The sequence below is a fragment of the Pezoporus flaviventris genome, unplaced genomic scaffold (assembly GCF_033815535.1).
Source record: "Pezoporus flaviventris isolate CSIRO_AGI_PZ_B2104156 unplaced genomic scaffold, CSIRO_AGI_Pfla_v1 ptg000041l, whole genome shotgun sequence".
NCBI lineage: Eukaryota > Metazoa > Chordata > Aves > Psittaciformes > Psittacidae > Pezoporus > Pezoporus flaviventris.
Genome location: NW_026892589.1, coordinates 2,333,855 through 2,358,615, shown reverse-complemented (window position 1 = coordinate 2,358,615; position 24,761 = coordinate 2,333,855). Strand labels below are relative to the sequence as shown.

The following is a 24,761-nucleotide window of genomic DNA, read 5'->3' as shown; positions in this document are numbered from 1 at the left end:
TTTCAACTCAAAATCATCTCCTCACACAAAGCGATCATTCAAATTTAGAACATTGAATAGATTTTTCTCTTTATACTCTTCAACTAGTCATTTACATCCAAAATGAATCTTCAAAGATCATAAATGCCACAGAAAGGGGAAATGAGAATACAGCTGAAATGACCAGTGTTTGTGTGGCATGACTGAATGTTAACCTCTCTGCAAGAATAGTGGCCTTAAGAAAAATTAAGCACAACAGAAAATCCTGCTATTTATTACTTAAAGCTATACTGCTTTTTGTCATTCACTAGAATAGAAGAGAGGTTTAATCCCATTAACAGTATTAGTGTTATGTCCTGTAAATAAAATTGTGATACCCAGGGTGGGGGAATGGGTAATTACAGCCACTGGAGAACCGAATTTCTCAATCAACAGTTTTACAGTATTTAATTCCTTCATTTAAAAGATTCTTTTCTATGGTGACTTTTACCTGGAAGATAATTATTTCTCTATTGATTTTTATGATTAATAAAGATCCTGCAGGTTTGGATTAAACTGTATCAAACAGGTCTGTGGGGGTAGTTTATATGTTGCTCCAGCTTAGTTTAATTAGTTCTTTTAGTTTTCTCATTTATACAAACACTACAACTACTTAAGTACCTCTCCTGAGATCACTCAGCCTCCTTTGATTTCTTCCCAGTTTTGAGAGAGTCCTTGACTTACTTCACATTAGAAGTATCGCCAATATTAAGGCTAAATAATGACATTCAGAGGAAGAGAGTGAAGAGCACGATAGCAAATTCTGCTATTTCTGTGATACTGAAAACACATGAAAACCAGAACTCAAGGCAAAGAACTGCTGTGCAACTTCACAAAAGTTAGTGACTAGATGAGGGGAAAAACCCAAACAACAAAACCCACAAATGAAATTCAATAAGGATAAACATACAGAAAAGGTGCAGAAGGATAAAGGAAAAACAAACAAATAATACTTGTTGACTAGGAATTCCGGCTTTGAACAAGATATTACTGGCCAGGAAAGAAGTTCTTGAAACTATAGTTTGCATTTCTACAGAGGTACACCAGTTCAGAAATAACAAAAAAATCCCAAACAGAAACCACAGCGATGTTCAGAATTCAGAAAGGGATGAAGAACAAAAGATACGATTGCAACAGCCTAGAAACACATGAAGTATTTGCATATAACCTATGACTGCAATAGCCTAGAAACACATGAAGTATTTGCATATAACCAGGTGCTATTCTGAATCTCTTCCATATCAAGCAACGATGGTAGAAGGAAGAGATGCACAAGGAGGTAAGAAGAAAGGGAAGAAATATGGAATGATTTCCACACAGAGAACAGATAAGACTTAAGGAGTCTTCACTGCAAATGAGATGAACTGAACAGGGAGAGAGCAGATGCTAAACTCAAAAGGACTGAGAAGCAAAAAAGGATATAGACAGCTACATTTTCTCCTTCATACAGGAAGTAAAAGACCTACCAGTACACTAATGAATGAAAAATTCAAACAAAAGCCCCAGACTTTTTTCCACCCACTGCATAGATGAGCTATGGTATTAATTACCAACAAGCATTTGTGCATGCTAAAATTCAGTGTGGGTTCAAACTCAATTAAACTCACAAAAGAAAAATTCATCAACAGTTGTTAAACACAAAAATATGTCAAGCTGTATTGCCAAACTCAGCAGGAAGCTGACCAAGTGTACAGAAAAATAACTGTGTTCTTGGCATGACCTTAGCGTCTTCCCAAAGCTGCTCCACTTTTGACCACTCCTGAAGACAATTTTTAAGTTAAGGGATTATTTAAGAGGAGTATCTGGATATTCTTCTTTTGTAAAACTAGAAGCACATAATAGGAGACAGCTTCCTGCAACATCCACTGTGACTATGCTACACTGCTTTTTATTTTACTTGGTTAAATGCCATATCTGCCTCACGGCTGTGTCCAGAGCAGACAGGATCTGAAACTCTTCAGGCAACATTTTCCCTCCTTTCTAAATAATTTTTTTTTTTCTAGGAACTGGGTGGTACAATAAATAATTCCACTGTATTCCTCTGTGCTAAGGAACTGTTCTTCAAAACATCAGATCATCACGTGGCTTAAACAACATTGTGTGCACACACACAATGCTTCTGTGTAATCTGAAGACTAGTTAAAAGGTAATTCCATACATTAGACACCCAATTCCACACATTAGACTGTTGGATCCTTCAAAAAGGAAAGATATTTCATGTTCTTCCTTCAGATCAACAGATGGAAATTATATAATTAAAGGTACTGACATCATCCTCCAAAACACACTTGCAGCCCCCATGCTGCTAACAACTGGTAATATGGCGAGATTAAAGAAAGAGGAGATCCCCCAAAGTAGTTTTTGCAGCTTGCTTTCCTCACAGATGACAGAAAATTCCCTTCTCTAGTTGGAAATTCACTCCACCCCTGAATAATCAATCATCTTGCCCTTCTAAGATTCTTCTCCTTACAGTCCTGTCCAGGCTGCAGCCACAGTGGCCTTTAGGAAACTGACACATTAATCTTACGAATCATGAGACCATATTTTGGAAGTCCTTGAATGATTCACATGACTACCTACAAGGTGGTGGCTTCCATTTCTCATGGAATGTCTCCCTGTCCCCCCCATCCCTGCCCCAGGGAGGAAATTCCAAAGGAAAAACTGTCACTATGAGAGACTGATAGAAAATCAGGAGAGAACAACTGCTGTTCATGCAAATTTCGATTTTCCCAAATATTCTGGCATCTAGTAATGCACTGCTGACTTAAAGATGGCAATCGTGACACAAGATACCTGAAGGAAACTGCTTTTCAGTCCATATCTGGACTGGTTCTCAGAAATGAACAGAAAACTTGAACCACAAGCCAAGAAGAAAGTGTGGAGAGAAAAGGGGGAAGTCTACTCATGTAGGAAGAAAGTATCTTAAAAGTCACAGGCAGAAGAGGTTCACACAGATACCATTAAACCCAGTGATGCATGAGGAATAACTGTGATTTTTTCTTACAGACCACCAAGGATCAAAGACTTGGCCACAGGAGGGATTTGGGATCGGAGTACACTTCACCTGCAACTCCCTGGGGAGAGGAACCCTGACCAAAAAACTGACTGAAGCAGTTCCACACAAATTCTTTGCAATGGCTATAAGCTAATCCAAAAGTAGCACTATAAATCCTGAAGGAGAGTATCCACATCCAAGTATTGCAATGACAAACCTGCAGAGGTGTAATTACAGCACAGCAGCATGGACCACACGTTTTACCACAGGGGAAAGCCATGATCCATCATCCCCCGTTGCAATGACAAAACGTCATGTCAGTAGATGGCAGTATGTAGCATATTATTGGGAGAGAAGATGAGTTTGTCCACACTTGGAGATGAGCTGGTGCTGAGCACCTGGAAAACAGGTTTACTCCTTACTAATTACTCAGTCTTAGTTTTATTGTCAGGGTAAAGTCTAGAGAGACTAAATTCAGTCTCATTTATCACAAGTATTTTTATTATTTACTGATTTTTCAGAAAGAAAACAAAGAGAATATCTGCTACGATCAGTGTGAAAGAGACGACTGCCTACACTGTAAGCCAGAAGCAAGAGTGCTGTACAAGTGGATATATCCAACCTGGAGGGAACCTACTCAGCTCAGACTCAAACACAGCAAATGGCTCCAGTTCTCTTTTTCAAAATTTGACCCAGTGTTTGCTCACCTGTCCAGGATTTCTCAACTTCTGAAGTGCATAAAGTCACTTCTCTGTCAAACCGCGAACACTTGAAAGTTGCCCAGCACTTGTGATTGAGAAATGGCCTGCTCCACATGTGCTTTTCACCCTGCCTCCAGCTTAGACCGCATCCTGCCTCATTAGACCTTTCCGAACACAAGATTTTTCAAAGATGAAAAGTCATAGAATCACATCCTAGTTTGGGTTGGAAGGGACCTTAAAGCTCCTCCAGCTCCAACCCCTGCCACGGGCAGGGACCCCTTCCACTGGAGCAGCTTGCTCCAAGCCCCTGTGTCCAACCTGCCCTTGAACACTGCCAGGGATGGGGCAGCCACAGCTTCTCTGGGCACCCTGTGCCAGTGCCTCACAACCAGTCACCAGTCGATACTTCTTGCTACAATACAGAGAAAGCACCCAAGAATAAAAAACAGTGGCTACTTAATACACTTTAATAATCAAACTCTATGCAGTTTGCATCACCAAGCATAACTGTTCTAACTGCAGCTCCTCCCATTATAGACAGGTTTGAAAATAAGTATTACCGAGCTCGGAACAGAGTTCAGTTACAATGATTATGTAGGAGACAAGAAAAAACCCTCAGAAGCAAACAGAAGGGATTAAGGTGAAGAAAAGTAACCCAAAAATCTCAGCGCTTATTACACTTTTGTACTTTCAAAATGGACTGGAGCCATACTTCAGAACTTGCTCTGCTTTACTCAGTTGCCAAGTAAATCAAAGCTCAGAGATCAACTCTGTAATTACTGTACAACACCAGACTGGTCCTCAGCAATGTTCATGAAAAGGATGGCCTACAGCTCACAACAACATTAATAAAAGGAAGAACATAGGTTTACCTTACTAGTTCTACACAGAAAAAATGGGTTATATGGCATTATTTACATCGTACAGGATATAAAAAGCGTTCAAGTTTGCTGTCTTCTAAACTAGTAGTAAATTAATACCAAAACCAAGTTTCTTTAAAATTGTTTTTAGTCTAAATCTGAAAATTTAATAAGCCAAAACACTTAAAAGCATTCACAAGACTAATTCAGTTTTCTCTTCAACTTTATACATGGCTCCAGCCAATTATATTTTAATAATAAGCATTTCCATAATTTGATATATTACTCACAGAACAGTCCATTTATAACATCACATCATCTGATGATTTCTTACACAAGCACCTGATTGCACAATGCCTAACGGATAGTGTGGGATTGCACAAAGATGACAGCATTTTGCAATGCTTTAAAGTACTTGTTCTATAGACTACAGAGTTGCACAGAACTGTCCTGGCACACTGCTGCAGCTCACGTTCCAGAGAATTCACTACAGTATCTGCAACCCAATCTGACTGAGAGGAAGATAAAGATGGGGAAAGAAGGGGACAGAAAGGAGAAAAGAGTCTGAATTGTGATTTCTGCCAGTTAAAATTAACATTAATGCTTGAAAAGTTGTGATAGCAGACAGATAAACCAGAATGAAATGGTTCCACATTGGCTAAAAGGGGAAAAAAACCCACAACCCAACAATAGAACACTGCACCACAGTTCCATTTAGTCTGATTCTTCAGGTAATAAGGGTTAGCAAATTTTTTTTAAAGTGAACATAAGTCTTGGAAAACAGACTTTCAGAGGCAATAACCCAGAGAACTGTGCTCTGAGAGCTGCATTTCAAGATGAAGTTATTTTAAAAAGGTATAAAAGCATCAGGAAAGTAAATAAGGTATTACTGTGACTGAAATTAATTGGAACTGCTTTTAACTGAAGTTTCCTATTTTTGGAGAAGGATTGAAGATATTTTTGGCTTTAGGCACCAATTTTATCTGGGAATATGAGGAAGCGCACTTACTTTTGAGCCAGACTGAAAACAAATCCTACAGTGCCACTGTTTTTGCAGAACTCAGAAGGCTACACACTGCCTACAAGGGCTTCACATCTGTTTAAGCACAAAACCCAGGCTGATTTTCAGAAATTCAAGAAAGCTGCTGTCTCATTTATGGCTCTTGCAGTTCAATAAGCAGAGCCATAGCTGCAACTACAATTACAGTTGCAACATAAGTATTCAAATCTAAAGTCCTCTAAATATCTACAAAAGCCCTCAAGTCAATTCATTCCTGATACAGTAAGTGACAACACTTGTGTTTGGCAGACAGTGCAACTGGGAGTCCTGACAAATCTAATTAACAGCACATCAGGGCACTTAGTTTATCCTTTACATACAGTGCCAATAGCGAGTGTATAATGAGAAAAGGAGCTTAAACATTAGCAGGACTTCACTAATTGGTCACCAAGTCCTGATTAAAGCAGGCTTCCTATGTAATTATTGGAGTTCAAGTGCCTGACACAAGTGCATCCAAAACCACTTAATGAAGATACTAACTCACTTCTAAACTACAGAAATGAAAATAAGGCCCAAAGAAAATAAATGGACAACAGAAATACACAACTCTGATGTTCTTGAGCTATTTGCCATCTGTGTAACCCCAGTTCAAAATATTTCAACTGTTTAAATAACTGTCTTTTTAAACAGTTACAGAAGTCTAAAAAAAGTCATGTCTGAAATGACATTAAATAATGCAAATATTTTGAATATATGTAGACATTCCAGTAACCTTAGGCATACAAATATTTGTATATAAACGTTGTCAGCAAATAATAACTGCAAGAGAAGGTTTTACAAAGTCCTGAAGTTAAAGATGACAAGAGCAGCTTCATGTATTTGTTCATTTACATTCATTAAATCAGTAAAAAGATCCTTTACTTCAAAATAATGGCAGTAACTGATTTGCATTATAAACTGGAAGCCACAACAATATATGCCCTTATATCCCCCAAAATGGGGAAGGAGGAGACCTGAATGTGTGACTGGCTGCACACGGAGATACACATATACCAATACATATCCCCTATATCCTGGCTTCCCCGAATTCCTACAAAGAATGGCAGTTATACACACACACTGAAAATAGGTGGCTTCAGAGTATTTCAGAAGTCAAAAGGCAATGCAAAGTCTCAGGCTCCTCACAAATAACAAACTCGTGAAAGCTTTTCGAAGCTCTGTGGCAGCACCTTGGATATTTCTACTGGCTCAAGTACAGAACAGGAATAGTGCTTTAAAAGGCAGTGGGCAGATGGTCTTTTTCTTTCTCAAGGCAGAAAGGGATAAGAATTCTAACAATTCGTTTCAAACTGGTAGATGTTGGTCGGTAGTTTCTGTGCAGAAGCTCACTAGGAGCCAAATAACTGGAGCTTACAAACACCCTTTCACAAGATTCTGCCATGCCAATTCTGCTGCATACCCTCCTACTCACACCATCCTGCCCACCTTTTGAAACTTCAGTATGACATGAGGGATCCACCATCTACATACACTGTGGCTGCCAGAGACACACAGGCATTCCAAAATACAGTGCAAACACTACAAGGCACTGCACCAGCAAGAGCCCCATTTGGAGATAATGCTGCATCCATAGAGAGAGGTCACTGTGATAACAGAACTGTTACCAAAACAAAAGTATACTTTCAAGGAAGGAATTTAAAACTCATGTCTACCAACAAAAGTATCAGAGGACAGAACAACTACCAGGACATCTATCAACATCCCTTATGGTTTATCTTAGCTGTCTGGCTCAATTCCACGCACTCAGCAAACAGCTGTGTAAGACACTCCACAGCATCACAGAATTAGCTCAAGTGGGTATATGCAGCACACTGGAAGCACTGCTCCAGTGGCATCCTAGCGATGACCCCACACAGGGTGCCCTTCTGTTGTGCACAGGACATTAGCTTGACTGGCAAGGGTCAAGGAATCTGAAGAATCCGTGCCTGGGGTTGCTTTGCCACTGTCTTTTTACCACTCTTGCTCCCAAAAACGAAGATGAAAAGGTTGGGTCATTACCATGAAGAAAGCAGTCTTCAGTGGTAGCTGTTTCCTGCTTCACTTACTGAAGGACAGCCAAAAAAATTAACAGCTGTAGCTACATACCATAATGTAGAGCTGTGCAGAAGTAATGCAAACTGGGTCATATATTTAATATAGGCAATGAAAATTTTACAGCTCTGTGAGAGTTATCATCTTTTAGAAAATACTGACAACATCAGACCATCGAATATAGAACACTCCTTAATTCACAGCTTATCTAGAGAGTTACTTTGGTAATGAAGCACATGAACATTAAGACCTTCAATCCAAAATGCTGTTTTCCTGCACAGTGTGCTAACATTTTCAATCAAGAATTTTACATACAAGATTCTTGGAATACGAGAAAGTGACCCAAGACCACCAGCAGCATATATCCACTACAGATAATAATAATTAAAAATAGTAGTGCTTGAATAGCATTTTCTCAAATCATCTTAATTGTATCCTTAAATAAACCCAAAGTTATTAATAGCGTTTTACTGTCTTCTGTCTATGAAACAAAAATGCATTATATTTATTAGCCATATTAATATACTTGAATATAATTATAGTACTTTAAACATTTATGAATATAAGTATACAGATAACAATGACGCCAGCTTTTGCTGAAACATGCATGTGAAAACACTTTACAATCTCTGTTTTATATCTGTTCCTTCTGCTAAAACATGGATGGGCACCCTATCCATTGGGTACTGCACCCAATATGTCAGAATAGGAGAGAATTAAGTCAGCTTCAGCACAAATTAGGTTACCAATTTAAAAAAAAAAAAAAAAAAAAGCCCAACAACACAAAAATTACCCCCCAAAAAGCAAACACCAGAAGTCCAACCAACCGCAGCTATAACACACTAGATCTGTGTATGATTTTACTGAAACCATTAAGTGAGACTGAGAAGAAACTCAGAAAAGATGAGTATGACGTTACAGAATTTGCACCTCAAAAATAGGAAAATATTTGCCTGGGAACTAAGCCTCTTAAACTGTAGTAGGAAAGCTTATTTTTACAGAGGTAGGAAGAATTATTGAAAAACACACTGTGTATTTCTTATTACTCTGTATTTCTGTCACATTTATTTTGACAAGTCAGGAATAAGCACACATTATTTAAAATTAAATCAGATTGATTTTTATTATTTCCCTTCCTAGCCATTCCTCATTTATGATGGTTAGTTGGCAACATTGCACATACATAATACTACCAATATACCAATTTCAAACTCATACAATCACAGAATCATAGAATAGTTAGGGTTGGAAAAGACCTCAAGATCATCCAGTTCCAACCCTCCTCCCCTGGGCAGGGACACCTTACGCTAAATCATATCACCCAAGGCCTCATCCAACCTGGTCTTGAACACCGCCAGGGATGGAGCATTCACAGCTTCCCTGGGCAACCCATTCCAGTGCCTCACCACCCTAACAGGAAAGAATTTCCTTCCTATATCCAATCTAAACTTCCCCTGTTTAAGTTTTAACCTGTTACCCCTTGTCCTGTCACTACAGTCCCTAATGAAGAGTCCCTCCCCAGCATCCCTATAGGACCCCTTCAGATACTGGAAGGCTGCTATGACATCTCCACGCAGCCTTCTCTTCTCCAGGTTGAACAGCCCCAACTTTCTCAGCCTATCTTCATACAGGAGATGCTCCAGTCCCCTGATCATCCTTGTGGCCTCCTCTGGACTTGTTCCAACAGTTCCATGTCCTTTTTATGTTGAGGACACCAGAACTGCACACAATGCTCCAGGTGAGGTCTCACAAGAGCAGAGCAGAGGGGCAGGATCACCTCCTTTGACCTGCTGGTCACGCTCCTTTTGATGCAGCCCAGGACATGGTTGGTTTCTGGGCTGCGAGCGCACACTGAAGCCGGCTCATGTTCATTTTCTGATCAACCAACATCCCCAAGTCCTTCTCCACAGGGCTGCTCTGAATCTCTTCTCTGCCCAACCTGTAGCTGTGCCTGGGATTGCTCTGACCCAGCTGTAGGACCTTGCACTTGGCATGGTTAAACCTCATGAGGCTGGCATCAGCCCACCTCAGAAGCGTGTCGAGGTCCCTCTGGATGGCATTCCTTCCCTCCAGCTATCAATCGAACCACACAGCTCGGTGTCATCGGCAAACTTGCTGATGGCACACTCAATCCCACTGTCCATGGCAGCGACAAAGATGTTGAACAAGACCGGTCCCGACACCGATCCCTGAGGGACCCCACTCGTTACTGGTCTCCAGCCGGACACTGAGCCATTGACCACAACTCTTTGCCTGCGGCCATCCAGCCAGTTCTTTACCCACCGAGTGGTCCACCCATCAAATTGATGTCTCTCCAATTTAGAGACAAGGATGTCGTGTGGGACAGTGTTCAACGCTTAACACAAGTCCAGGTAGAGGCCATCAACTGCTCTACCCCTGCCCATCAGTTCCGTAGCCCCATCCTGGAAGGCCACCAAATTGGTCAGGCAGGATTTCCCCTTAGTGAAGCCATGCTGGCTGTCACCAAGCACCTTGCTGTTTTTCATGTGCCTTAGCATGCCTTCCAGGAGAATCTGCTCCAAGATGTTGCCAGGCACAGAGGTGAGACTGACTGGTTTGTAATTCCCCGGGTCATCCATTTTCCCCTTCTTGAAAATGGGGGTTATATTTCCCTTTTTCCAGTCCTTGGGAACTTCACCTGACTGCCATGATTTCTCAAATATGATGGCCAGCGGCTTCACAACTTCATTTGCCAGCTCCTTCAGGACCCACGGTTGGATCTCATCAGGACCCATGGACTTGTGCACTTTCAGATTTTTAAGATGGTTTCGAACCAGATCCTCTCCTACAGTGGGCGCAAGGTCTTCATTCTCACAGTCCCTGCATCTGCCTTCCAAGACTTGGGTGGTGTGGTCAGAGCCTTTGCCAGTGAAGAGTGAGGCAAAGAAGTCATTCAGAACCTCAGCCTTCTCCAAATCCTGTGTAGCCAGTTCTCCTGAGAGCTTCCGGAGGGGGCCTACATTCTCCCTAGTCTGTTTTTTATTTGCTATGTACTTGTAGAATCCCTTCCTGTTATCTTTAATACCTCTAGCTAAGTTTAATTCTAATCATGTTATTGAATTTTTTAAAACATGGCTAAAATATAAGTACACAAACTTGCAGAATTAAAAAAAATTATATGGCTTATTTTTCTCAAATTCCAGAAAATAAAACCCTCCAGTTTTAAATTCAGACATTGCACCATCAATCAGCTACCCTTTCTCAGCTCAGGAATCCAAATTTCATTAAATAGATCACTTAAACTTGTTTTACCACCAAGCTCCCACTGAATTATGTCATCATGTGATGAAACTCCCCACTACCATTTGCCAAAAGACATTATCTATGCAATGGCATGTATCAGGACCAAACCACCCATCACATTCAGACAAGGCGCTCCAGCCTCAGACAAGGCACTAGTTCCACAACTTTCCAATTCCTCCTGGCACAGCACTGCAATTCTTCTCTAGAGCCCACCCAATTCCATCTTTTCCTATGAAGATACTGACTGACCGGAGCTCCTAACAGGCAGAAAGGGAATGCAGCTTGCAATATTGCTTGCAACAATGCTCAATGTCAATTCTGGTATCCTGATCCAGACATTCATTGGCTAAGTCCTATGACTACTCCCACGGAACTGAAGCAAATTATAATTTCCAGGTTCTCAAAGAGGAAGCAGTGCTTGAAATGTCCACATCTTCGGGTTTTGATGGCTCTGATTAATGCCCATTGTGAAGAAATGAACACAGCTATTGAGCAAACCTGGGTATGGATGTACTGACTGACCTCTTTAACAGCAGCAAAAGTTGAGGGATGAGATCTGAGGGGGGAAAGCGTTGACACGTGAATCCTTACAATACCGTACTTACCAAAATACATACAGCCCATGCATCCATAACTCAGAAATTTCTATATTCTATCTGCATCATACAAGGTTATCATCAACTGGTCTTATGGGACAGCAGTGAACAGAAATCTGTTTGGAAACTGCAATTAAAGAACTCTTATTTCATTACAGCCTAACTGCAATTCCACTCTTCCATCTGCACTGTTTCAAGTGCACAGAGGGTAACGTGGCTATCTAGACACCAATCCTAGCAATCTGCTTTCTCAGCTAGTAACAAAAATATATCTATTGCAAAATATTACACTGCTGGAACATTTTTTCTTCTTAAGAATAAAAAAAACTCTAGCAGACTTCCAGAAGCAGAGATGACCCATCAGTTATTTAATCTACAGACCATTTTTTTTACATGTTCTTTACATTCAAGCAAATTAAAGACAGCTTATGTTTAGTTGGCCATAAACATCCAAACAAACTGATTTTCTCCCCCCCAGTTTCCTCCTACATGCCAAGAAAACAATCACTAAAATAATTAGCAAAGTTGCTTGCATATGATGGCCATAATTCTTTTTTGCCAGTAAGATGTTCAGTATTTTATGGTGGTGCTTTCTGAAATGAAAAAAAATTCATGTGTAAAACTTGGAAATTGATTCTGAACAAGACTGTGAAGAATTTTCACTGCACAGTGGATGCCCTATCGATGGCCTTTATCAAATTCTGTACACTGCAAATGTACAAATCTCCTTTAGGAGGTGTAGATGAAAAAGCAACTCTGCCATTTTCCAGCAGCAGCACTGAAACCTATTTTAGACACGCACTGCTGTACAACGGACAATGAACCACGAAGAATTATTTAGTAAGTGACACATAATATTAAAGATACTGAGGAAAGAAAACCCACAAGTTCTGCGCTAAATTTCTTGTCAAAAGCATCTGGTTCACGCTGTAAGCAAAACAAAACAGCACACGGATCTGTCTAACTCCCTCTGCTGTTCCCTTGCTCCTCCACAAAGGACCTGGAAAGCTCTTCTTGCATAGTGTTTCTACTACTGCCTCGGAAGGTCATCCAGTGTTCTCAGGCCTTCTTTTCACACCTCAGCAGTAACTAGGTCACGGCCGCTGCCATGCTCCACTTCATCTTTGACTTCATTCTAAAAATCACAGACCTCCCTGCCCTTCTCCTTTAATGCCATTCACAAAACTCACAGGCCATGAATGAACTTACACCTCGAAAGCCAGCCACGTGAGCTTTCACTCCTTTCCTGTTTGCTTATGTGCAGTCCAAGACTTTTCAGTAAATTCCTGGAATGAAGTTAGTAACTGGAGACACTGGAAGTTTGAGGTGACTTAACTTTGCTGCAAGTATCAAAGCAGGATTTATAACTATTTGAACTTCCTTGCCACAATACCACCTGCTCAGTTTTTCCTCCACTGAAAGAGGATATATATATCTATACTATCCACTGATCGACCTATCCATATCTTTCCCCACTCAAGGAGAACAATCCCAGACTTGAACCTAATCACTGTACATACATTTGTTGGATTTTATACATTAACATGGGTTTAGCTACCATTTTTAAAAGCACCACTGGCTTTGGTTATGAAGGCATTGCCCACAGTGATAAAATACCTAACACTCCCAGCTGGCCTCTTCTTCCTGCAACTACTCCTTACTGCTTTATCCACAGCTTAGAGCAAGAGTTTCACAAAGAATTTATATGGCATTAACGTTAATAATTTCATTTATGTAAAGATACCTTTTTGTGCTATACTGAGAAAGCAAGCTTAAAAGATTAAATAAAAAATGTCTGGAGAAATAAGTCCCCAAAGCCTCCTACTATTTGCTGCTATGATCTGCAGCTGACTCTACTGTCAACTTGTGCAGTCTCTACCACCAGCTTTCAGTAAGATTAGTTAAATTCAATGATATATTAACAGCAGAAAAATTAGGAACCTGATAAAACCCACAAAGCCTATCTCAAATTATGTCCTAGCTGTTATTGCTAAATAAATGTTTTTAAAAGTGTATATCCACAGGATTTATAGTGACAATTACTTTACTAAAAAACAAACAAACAAACAAAAAAAATACCCCCAAATACAAGCTAACGACCCCCACAAACCACCAACAAACATTATCTTCAACCCTAAAATTCTCAATAAAAACCTCAGTTTTATATACAGTAATACTTCAAATACAATTTCAGTTCAAGACAAATTAATTTATTACATTTTCCAGACCAGATATGTTTGTGCATACTGCACATATATTTACAAATGCAATTATCCCCTGGAGACTGTACAACTGACTCGATGTTATACACACCGAGAACTAAGAACAGAACCTACAAATCTGCAAGAATTCTACCACTGAATGCTGCTGGTTTTGACAGACAACATCTACTGTATCAGATAATCCACTTCTTAAATTGATACCCACCAGGAACAGACATGAGACTCACAAACACATTTAATCTGAGCACTAAGGCTGCAGTAAAATTGATAAAACAAATAGCTTTTGCTGAAAGGAGCTGTCTCCCTTTTGCAGAAGCTGGAAAAGGCACAGTTTCTTATTGTCACTTCGAGGAATTCATCTTTCAGAAAATTCAACTAGATCTTGGCATGATCAGTAAAGCAGCAGAGAAAATATACAGGGGAAAGGTGGTTATGTATACCTAGGACAGAAAAAGGTATGGAGAAACCTGGATCTTCCACTGGCTTCTTGCCATTAGATCAATGTGAAATCAAAGGTTACACATACATAGTGTAAGTTTACTTGGCCACAAAGCGTAAGTAGCGAAAAAAAGAGATCTTCCCATATTGAGTTCATGCTTTCTGGTTTTAGAAAGCAGACAAATCTGAGTTTAATTACTGCATTCTATCTTAAAAATAACTGCTGTTTAGAAGTACCTGCTTAACACAAAGTCTGAAGCATTGAACTGTTTGTAGCATTATCCTGTAACAGAGGAAAGACATTTCTGCTCTAAGACAATGCAGTGAGATAAAGAGATGAAAAGGAGAATGTATGTATGATTTACAGAATGATTTCTACCAGCACCTAATGCTGCCATGAGACATAGCACTGTGACTGCAGCTACGCTGGATGAAGAAGTTGCCACCCCACTTCATCTCCACTTGCTCATTACCTTCAAATCTTCCAGCATAACTGCATGTTTAGTCACTTCCTAACCCAGTTCTGTCAAAATGATTCCCACTAGAAAATCTGTGTTTCAGCTTAACTCAGATTATTTTTGACAGAACTTGCTTAGCAGATGACTATAAATGCAAGTACCAGAAGATGTGAGAACATTGTAACCTTTAGAGCTAGGAGAGGAAATAGCAACGAGCAAGTGGAGACTAGCTAGCCCTTTTCCGTGGTGATCCTGCTGCAAAAGAAGCGCATTAATCAGACACAAAGGTCTGATTTGACAGCCTGCCTAATGAGTACAAGCTGTGTATCAAGGCCGGCATCTTTAAAGGAAATAAATAAATAAGTCTATACACCAGTTATTTTACTGCTTAAATGTCAGGTTGGGGTTAAGTGTCCAGAAATTCAAATAATTTGTTATAACTATCTGGAATTCTGGTGTATAATGACAGAAACAGGCTGACAGTATTCAAAAGATTTTAAACAAAATGTGGTATTCCTGTAGAGTTACGGGATAAATACCAACCTCACCTTCTAAATTATCATAATAAGACCAGAAATAAGTAGTAAATTGCTTTCTATGTTTTACTGATGTGCAAAAATATTGTGTGATTTTACTTGTTACATGGTAAAAGTGGAAAAACTACCACTAAGATACAGTATTAAGTTACCATCATGTACTAACACTGACAACACTGATAGGAACAGTAGTTGATATAGAGATCCCCTTACCTTTTATTAACAGGCTTCTCATCCTTGTCATAGGGTCTTATGAACCATTTTCCAATTCTCACAAAGTTTTTATCCATCAAGCACCTAAAAAATATTTACAACAACAATTACTAGTTACATCTTTGGATGTAATTAAAAGCAGTCTTTGAAGACAGTACATCGAAGGGATTAAGCAGTTAAATTTCCATCATATTGAAATCAGTTTTGCTGCTTTTGGGTTCCATGTAACTTTGCCACTTCCTGTTTTCCCACACTAGTCATAGAGAATCACTGTCCAATCCTGTGAGGCTGTCCCTGATGCTGATCATCACAGATGCATTTTTCCCCTGTGTCTCTGACCGAATCTTTTCTGCTCCATGCTACTCTTTTTGCTGAATGATCCATCATCCTATTATTCTTCGTGAACAAAGACAAACCATAGAACGAATTCCCTTCTATATACAGTGTTTCTCTCAGAATTCATGATAAAAATATGCATTCCTGTATTTTTGGTATGGAATAGTAGAGTAGATGAATGACAGGAAATTGTATTAAGCAATTATTAACAATGAACTATTTTTCTTTCACATGATCCACAGCATGATCTCAGGTGTTTAAACTTCCATAATCACCATTTCTTCTCTTGGAAAACTTCACTCCAACAAACATCCTCCCACATGACTACATTTAGAGCAGTAAGCTACCCATTTTCTGTGGTCCCTTCAGAAACGCACAATTTTGTTATAGAAACTGTATATTCCGTGGCTTTAAAAGAAAAAGCCTAACAGTGAGGATGCAAAGCAATCAATAACCAATTTAGGCTGACAAGTTAAGGAGCGCTGGATGCCTCTCTCAGTCCACCTGTAGAGATGAATCACACTAGCCATATGCCAACACGATTTAAGTATGGTTCGTACATTAAACATGCAGTTGAACATGCTGCCTAAGGGATCACACACACAAATTTGTTACGAAGGAATGTTTTTCAGCAAGGTAAATATTATGCTTCCAAAATTCTGAAAAACTGGTCCTTTGTTGCTAGTGGTTTATTTACAATTATGAGCAATAGATGAGCTTTGCCTATACAGGTCTAATCAGTATTTCTTTATTCAGATAAAGAACTACTCCATTCTTCAAAGCTTTCCAATGGTTTATTTCTACAGCAGTTGCTAGAGAGTAGTCAAAACAAAACAAGATTAAAAATCACACGAAACCTTCTGGGAAAGTACATTCTGCAAGGTTTAGAAAAACTGTCTGATCTATACTTCAAAAGCATACCTAGAAGATAGATAGGAAGTGGACAACGTAGGCCCTCATATGCTCCTAATTCTTCTGTATAAACTTGGCAGGGTTTTCCAAAGTCTGAAGAAAATTCTAACAACACTTTCTCAATTAAAGCAAAAAAAAAACTCATCTAGCTCAGCTGAATATACGAGGACCTTAAACTGAGTATGAAAACTAAACCAGCAGAGAGCTAAAGACGCTGCTCTTGTGCTGGTGGGAAAACAAGAAGTATGCTTCAGCAACTGTTTCCCTAGGAAATACTTGCTATCAGAGAAAGTCTGTCAGTGTCAGCGCACTTTATACAAACAAAAGGAAGCCTGTGAAGTTTATAGCAGATCCCTAAAGAAAATAATCTGTTCTGGTAATGAATACAATCAACTCTCCTCCATCACACACACACACAGACCCTTTCCAGCACCGCATAGCTATGTCTCACTGTGGCAGATTTAACTGCCTCAAACTAATGCTGCTTTCCTAGGAAAAAATGGGTAAACTCGGCCTTAAAAATCAGCCAACCCTCACATGCTAAACTACATCACAGGTTACTTAAGTGTAATGCATATGAGGAGGGAAACACGACTGCAGAAGCATGGATCTCAAGGATTCGGCTGGGTGAACAACTCAGGACCGTATGGCATTATTTTTCCTCTGTGAGCACTCACTCGTAACTTGTCCCAAAGAGAAAGCTGGACAATGAACTTGAAAAAAAAAGGTCACAAAAGCCCAAACGAGCACACGCCTAAAGCAGCCATTTAGCCCTATGAAATAAGGACATAAAATCCTCCGAGCTCCACAGCTCGGGTCTCCAGTTCAAGCGCAGAGCCACGCTCTGCCCGAGCGGCACAGGAAAGCTGTTAAAGCACTTCCCTGCCACAAACCCTCACACTTCTGGTTTTTCTAGGGAAAAAATAAACCCGATAAAGGCACAGTAACGATTATGAAATAATACCATAACATTTTGAGCATTATTTCCTCAGAATTTCTAACATTTTCTATATTGAAAATCGACCTAAACTTCTGATGGCTAATTTGGGTAGTGAGGGGTAAAAACCAGAACAGTAAATACCCTTTCTCGGCCTTCCCATGGATAACATAAACCCAGCACCTCTCCTCCCGTCTCCCTGGTCACAGCTCCCCTGCCTTCACTCACTGAGGTGATGCGGAGGAGGAGGGGGGGTGTGGGCTCCCCTCCACCACAGCTCTTCCCGCCGCCATTGCCTCTCCGCCACAGCAGCTCCTCTTGGCGCTCTCCCCCTCAGGCACTGGCGGGAGAGGGGCTGCGTGGCGGAGCCGGCCCGAGGCGGTGGGCACTGGGCGCTGTGTGCACCGAGCTCCACGCAGCCATGGCTGGTCAGAGCGACGAGAGCGTGACAGGGACACCGGGGGGGGGTGGGAGGAGAGAACCTGCCCTTCACTAACCACAAACAGAAATATAGCTATGAAAAATAGTCATTTTTTAAAAATAAAATTAATAATAACTAAAAAAACCCACAGAATTTCAAGTACACGCAACGGCTCTGTCACTCTGCTAAGATCAAAAAGAAATTCAAGATTTCTTTATTGATCATGCTTTATGTAAACAGAGGATAAAATGGGTTTTTAACAGCCTGATTTCTAAGATTTGCTATGGCAGACAATAAATAAAGAAAGAAAAGAGTGAATTAACTTAAACCCAGCTATACTCCTCTGGTTTAGTGGTAGACTTGGCAGCCCCGGGGTAAAGGCTGGGCTTGATCTTAAAGTCTTTCGTAACCCAGCTGATGCTATGTAACACTGAGGTAGCTAATTGGAGATCCTCCTCAGCCAACTTGATCTTGACCTGTCACCTTGACAGTCAAAGACTGTCGCTGAAAGGAAGAGCTCTGAAGTCTTGTCAGTCACAGCAGGACAGACCCGTTCTGATGACCCCGGCAACTGTCTTCAATGGACGTATTAAGATAAAATAATAATTACAAGTTTACTTCACAAGCTTAAAGAGTTCCAGTGAATAAAAACATCCACGATAGGAGTCATACTTCAAGTCAGCTGACTGGGTAGCAAGCACTGATAAACATGTATAAAGTCACTTTTCCCTTTTATACTGCTACAACACAACCAGTGTACATTCCAGATGGGAATTTCATTTTTATATTGTTATCTGCTCTAAGTAGTCTATTGCCTATCCCCTAAAAGTCAGAAGAGATAGTAGTCTATTGTCTACCCCCTAAAAAGACAGAAGAGATAGGAAATAGCACACAACTACTCCTTGTACCTGTGCACATCAGTTGCTAGCAGATACAGACAGGTAACTAACAGCCAAGGGGACAGTTGTAACACTCATGGAAAACCACCTCAGGAGCATAATGCAAACATGATTGCTAGTAAATCTCCAGCAAAGCAAATGCAGTACTGAGACAAGATAAACCAATTTACAATTAGTTTATCTTCTGAAAGAGACAATATTCCATGCTACATGTTGTAAAATGAATGTACCACAGAGGTACAGCTGAGGTGCATTGCATGTTGTTGCTGTTATTATTGCTGTTATAAATGCAGAAAAAGTGGGAATAGCCTAATAAACCTGAAATACAATACATGCAGGTGATGATGACCTGAAGTAAGAGAGGGGGAATAAAATGCAGTAGTGGAAGATGCAGTACCATACACTGAAGGCCTAAGGACAAGATAATCTTCAGTAAGATTAACAGCTAGATAGCTGGATTAAGTTGGAAGTGTATTAACTAATCACATAATAACTCTGCATTCAAGTCACATATACATACATGTATATGTATAATCGAGACAAAGGCAAGTTATTCCAGGATACATAAGGCCTGTCAGAATCAGGAACTGTTAAGTTTCACTTGAATATTGTACATAAATTTAGTTAAATTGTAACATGCATGTAACTAAAGCCTTTAATGTTATCTGTTAAGATACTATTTAACCTCATCAAAGGGGTTGGAGGTCAGATACAATCACTGTCTGTAAGCATGAACTCTATCAGCATCTCAAGAAGGTGAATCCTTTTGTTTGTTGTTGAAACAGCTCCTGAGCAAGAATGCACCAGAAATATTCACTGACATTATTCATTGTATTAGCACTGAATTAGTCTGCACCACATTTTATGATACAACACCGAAGTCAGCAACTTAAGAGATCCATCCCTATATACTGCCCCTCTTGCACTAAAGTTCTACCCCTTAAAAAATGTAGTTTAAAATCAATAAAATACAAATGCTGTGTAGGTATCCCACAGTATTTTAAATAGCAAAATGAAATATTTGAGTGCAATGGAGTTTTTCTTACCTTTCCAGAAGATTATGAATTGCTTTGAAGAGCAGGGTCCTACACTCATAGGAAAGTCCATTCTCCCACAGTCCTTCTTCCACCACTACAAAAACACAAAATGTCAACATGCTCAGAATAGGGAAATACAAACAGTTGAATAAAACATAACTCCAACAGCTTCAGTTTTCAACAGCAGCATGTTTCATGAAACAGTTTCAACTATCACCTATTGCCAAAGGAGCTTTGGTCTCCCCTTGCTGAAGCCGCCAAACAAGAAAACACAAAAGCATAAACCCAAACACATTTGCCCATAGCATTCCGCATTAAAGTAAGGGGGTGAGGAATTCATGATCATTCTTTGCCAGGACAGATGAGAGAGCCTTTAAAACTTACCCCCAGATGCAGGCAATCAAGAAACAAAGTGAATCATTAAAGGTTCAAGATCAATTTACGTAACTTAAACAGCGTTAAGCAACGATACTGAACCTCGGCTGTCCTCACTCCGTTGCTTCTGGATGCTAAAATTACCAAGAGTAAAACTATTTTTGGCACGCCTGTACCAGATCCTAAATCTTATTCAGCCAGAAGATGCAATCTCAGCTGCAGAGTAAAAACAGATGATTAAACAACTTTGTCATGGAGTAAGAATTCGTTAATTGAGTTCTGTCATTTCAACTGTACAGGACTACTCTGCAGATCTTCAGAAATGCAAACATAAAATTCTACAGCATGTTAAGAACTGAATACTTAACACCCCTCCTTAGCCAATTTAAAGGATGAAACCTTCCAACAGCATGTCTATCATGCAGAGATTATTATCTAAGTATAGTTTACTCTACAATCAAGTTTAAAGTAAAGCTTCTAAGGGGTTTCTGCTGTATGAAAAATACTACTACTGCCAGCAGTCTTCAACGGCAGCTTCAAAGCCTCAAACCCCAGCATTGTTCATCATTCTGCTGCTTCTCCCAGTAATTGTAAGTCATAGAACCTCAAACAAGAAGAGGCACATTTTATGAACGAGTAGCGTTGTGATATGCTAATATTGGTAATGGAGTGTCTCTCCTTTAAAGAACAAAAAAGCCAGGGCTTTAGTACCTAAATCACCTTATCAAATAGCACAGTTGCCTTCTCAGAAGGCTGAAAAGGCAGACTTGTGCTTTGGGGCTCTAGCATGAGCCAAATCTCGTTCCCTGTAAAACCATTAAAGGCCCTTTAATGCTTGCAAAACCTTACTGACACTGAGCAATGTGCCATAGCTGCTTGCTAGATAGAACCTCACATGGCCTGAAATTGCATGTTTAAAAGAGTATTCCTAGGAAACTTCAGAATCTCCATGCATTTTTAGAAGTGTTAATGTATAAATCCTATATAGTTCAGCTGAAGCCTGTAAGCTGTAAGACTGCTACAGTCTTGCACTTCAACACTCCACAGTTCTCAGATGTGTAACCAGTTCTATGTTACAGTATGAGAGATCACACTTGAGTTCACCCTGATGCAAATAAAACGACAACATTTTAGACAGTCACAAAGCTGACACAATCGGTAAAAGTCAAAAGAAATTCACTATTACACTGCACTGAGCTCTTCTTGAGTTTCACACTAATAACATCAGTGCACCCATGCAAGGAGCCAGTACTGTCCCTGCATTAGGAACTTCATGCAAAATGGGACTGATCTTACAGGAAACTTCTCACTGCCGGTTCTGATGTTCTCAATTGTAACTCACTACCTGCTCCCCATGCACAACAACAACAAACTCATGGGACCAAATTCTTCAGGCACTGAAAGAATCTGTTCTTTTGCCCTGCCAGCTGAGAGTGGCACAGCTCCTCTTTGGGATGCACCACCCTACGACTCTCACACAAACTGAGATCCTTGTCCCTAGGACAAGGTCAATGGATCTCAGCAGAAGGGGCTGAAAATGAGGGAATGGAGAGAGGCAGCACTCTTCCCAGTACACAGTTATCCTGCGCCCTGGTGACTATGCAAGGGGCTGTGTCCCAAAGCCTAGGAAAAGCAGGAAAAAGCAAAGTTAATCTCACAGTGCCTCATAAGTACATCTCTAGGGTCAAGTGTGCTAATAAGAGCTCAGGCTGGCTGAGCAGCAGTAAGCTGAGTGGGACAGTGAAAAGGGCAAAGTCTCAAGCGGTATCATCCCTCAAACATTCTGATTTTCCAAATTGGTTTCTTATTATTCTGCATTCGTAAATTACACATAAATTTAACTCTTAAGGATATCACAAGGTATCTTCATAACCGTTTTCCTGTAATAATGTCTTTGATTCCCAGATATATTAGTGCACTATTCTCACTGTATTTACCTATAATACTTCTTGATCCTACTCAAAATGTACTATTTGAAAGGGTGTATATATGGCTGTTGCAGTAAAAAAGGGCATTAGAACTGCAGCATTTCACTTCCTCTCTGCTCTTTGGCTTTCTGATCCAGCCTCCAAAAGAAAACAGCTTAAATAACTGGAGCAAGTTACAATTTCAAATGGTGACCAGTAACAAAACTTGGCCAAACACTAGAGATGAGACTATCCCTGTGATCTGCCAAATCTTTGCACTGTGACAGTGTAATTAGATGCTGTATTTCAAAGAATATGTTAAATTCTTTATAGAAGTCAGTAAATAATTGTCAGTCTCTGTCTGTACAATAATTTGGGATGCTCAAGGCTTTCCACTCAAGCCCTCACCAGCCTCTCAGTGCTGCCCGACAGCATTTTCAGGTGCAGAGCTAACAGAAAGCAGGTGCTGCATAGATTCTGAAACATTCCTATGCCAAGCACTTATATCCTGTCCTGAAGTTATTTTCTGTTCCTCTAGTTGAAATATCCCTCTTTAGAGCAAACAAACTGGACACTACACAACAGCTGTGAAACCCACCGTCAAAACCAGAAAACTTGTAAGGGAAGAATAAGGACTGAAGTTTAGTAAGAGAAAGAGTGCGACAGGGCAGGTAACTACTTTTTCCTCCATGAAGTAAGAGAGGAGGACAGGAGTTGTGGAGAGGCAGCAAGGCAGATGGGAAAAAACCATGGGTCACTGCTTCCTAGGACCTGGGTCGACGAAGCCACCACTGATCTGATCTATTGTTTGCACAATTCCATGCTGAATAGTGTCAGACTGGGTGACCTCCAGGAGTCCAAGCTCCTTCTCACTTAATGTGACCTGTGAGATCTACTGATCCTCTAGCATGACAGATTCATGTAGATAGATATATGTATCTCTATCTCTCTGCATATATATATATATATATATATATTTCTCTGTACATGCTACCTTTCCTAAGCAGGTGAACGTGTCAGAGTAGTCAAGGATAACAACCGTGAGTAGCATTTATTTACTTGTAAAACAGGCAGTTCATCCTCTGCTCACTGTATGTCCTGCAAATAGAGGGATAACTTTACCACTACACCAAACCAAGCAAATACTATGCGTGTTTTGTTGTTGTATGGTTTGGGTTTTGCTGTTTGTTTTCTTTTCCCATGAAATCAACCTCTCAAAACAAGCAGCTAAGTCTGATAATACCCTGTGTCTGAGAGTCTGGATTCTTGGAGAAAACCAGGAAGATAAGGTCACATCATCTCTGCCATTAACTGTAATTCTATAAACTGCTCACTTGAGACACTCTAACTTGTTTATCATTACTTTATCATTCCATTATATGCTCTTTAAATCTACTGCAGATAAAGAGCACTAAAGCAGCATATGGATCCAAAAGGAACTGTGAAATTTGCGGTATCTTCCAAGAGCAGAAAAAGGTACTTTTTCTTAAAGAAGAACTATTTGAGCTTTGTACAAGAATATTCTATTCATTTATCTGAAGAGGCATCATTGTTTCAATGTGTAAGAATTAAGAAAGCGAAACTACAAAGAGTCCTTAAAATGTTCATGGAAAGCTAATAAACCACCGAAGCAATACTTTAACAGATCCAATGGCAATAAAATACCTCTGTGTAGGCCAGCAGGGCACTGTGCATTCCAAATAATAGCTACTGCTACAGCTGAGTACCTGCTACCATCATCCAACGTGCAAGTGTGTACAGGAATAAGGTAAAAAGCCTTTCGGCCAGAGCACCTGAAGGACACAATGCAGCGTGCTTCACTTGCAAAGAAACCATCCACAGAGAAAATACTTTCAATTGCCTCGTTGCCAAGATACTGTTGGCAGAAATAAAACCCCAAAAGAGAAAAGGTGTATTTGACACCTCGTCCTGGATTACAACTGCGGTGCTAAATCTCACTGCTAGTCTCCACACAGAATGGGAATCGTCCTTACCCTTCACAGATCAAGGTTTTAAATGTTTGTTAACATTCAGCTTTCACAGGTTCAAATAAAGGAACAGACCATTTGTGCTCAATTTGAAGTTTATTTTTGCAGACGAGATGTTAAAAGAATGGAAGGTAACTACAACAACTGAGCCTTACTCTGGACATTTATAATTTAAACACCCTTAATGAGCAGCTTAGTTGGCTTGGGGTCTGGTTTTATCTTCAAGTCAGAGATATTAAGGTCTTCAAAGTGTCCAACAATTTTTATGAAGCCAGCCATGTTCTCAAATAAAAAAGAGCCATTATAAAAATTTCAAGGAGAGAAGTCATAGCCAAATATCAAAGCAAATACTTCAATAATTTTAGCTCTCCCAGCAGAGATACTGGAAAGATAATAAGATCTCTGTTCTGCTTCAGTGACCAAACTGACATATTTTACTTAAAAGAAACGTAGGGAGGAAGGAGAGCCGGCGAGTTGAGACTGCGCTGGCACTGCAGAGAGAGTGGTACCTTTAAGAAGCGCAGCCACAACCATGTTAATAATTCAGGTCACGCCGC

The 24,761-nt window shown here is 40.0% G+C and overlaps 1 protein-coding gene across 1 annotated transcript in view; it reads right to left on the bottom strand.

Annotated features, from left to right (window-relative positions):
- Nucleotides 1-24,761, bottom strand: part of MED13L (mediator complex subunit 13L) — a 186,283-nt gene that overhangs the window by 78,113 nt on the left and 83,409 nt on the right. Inside the window, exons 3-4 of the mRNA XM_061465785.1 lie at nucleotides 19,944-20,028; nucleotides 15,393-15,476 (exon numbers count right to left, since the gene is read on the bottom strand). Of these exons, the coding sequence (XP_061321769.1) occupies nucleotides 15,393-15,476; nucleotides 19,944-20,028 (169 nt within the window). The remainder of the gene's footprint in view (nucleotides 1-15,392; nucleotides 15,477-19,943; nucleotides 20,029-24,761) is intronic.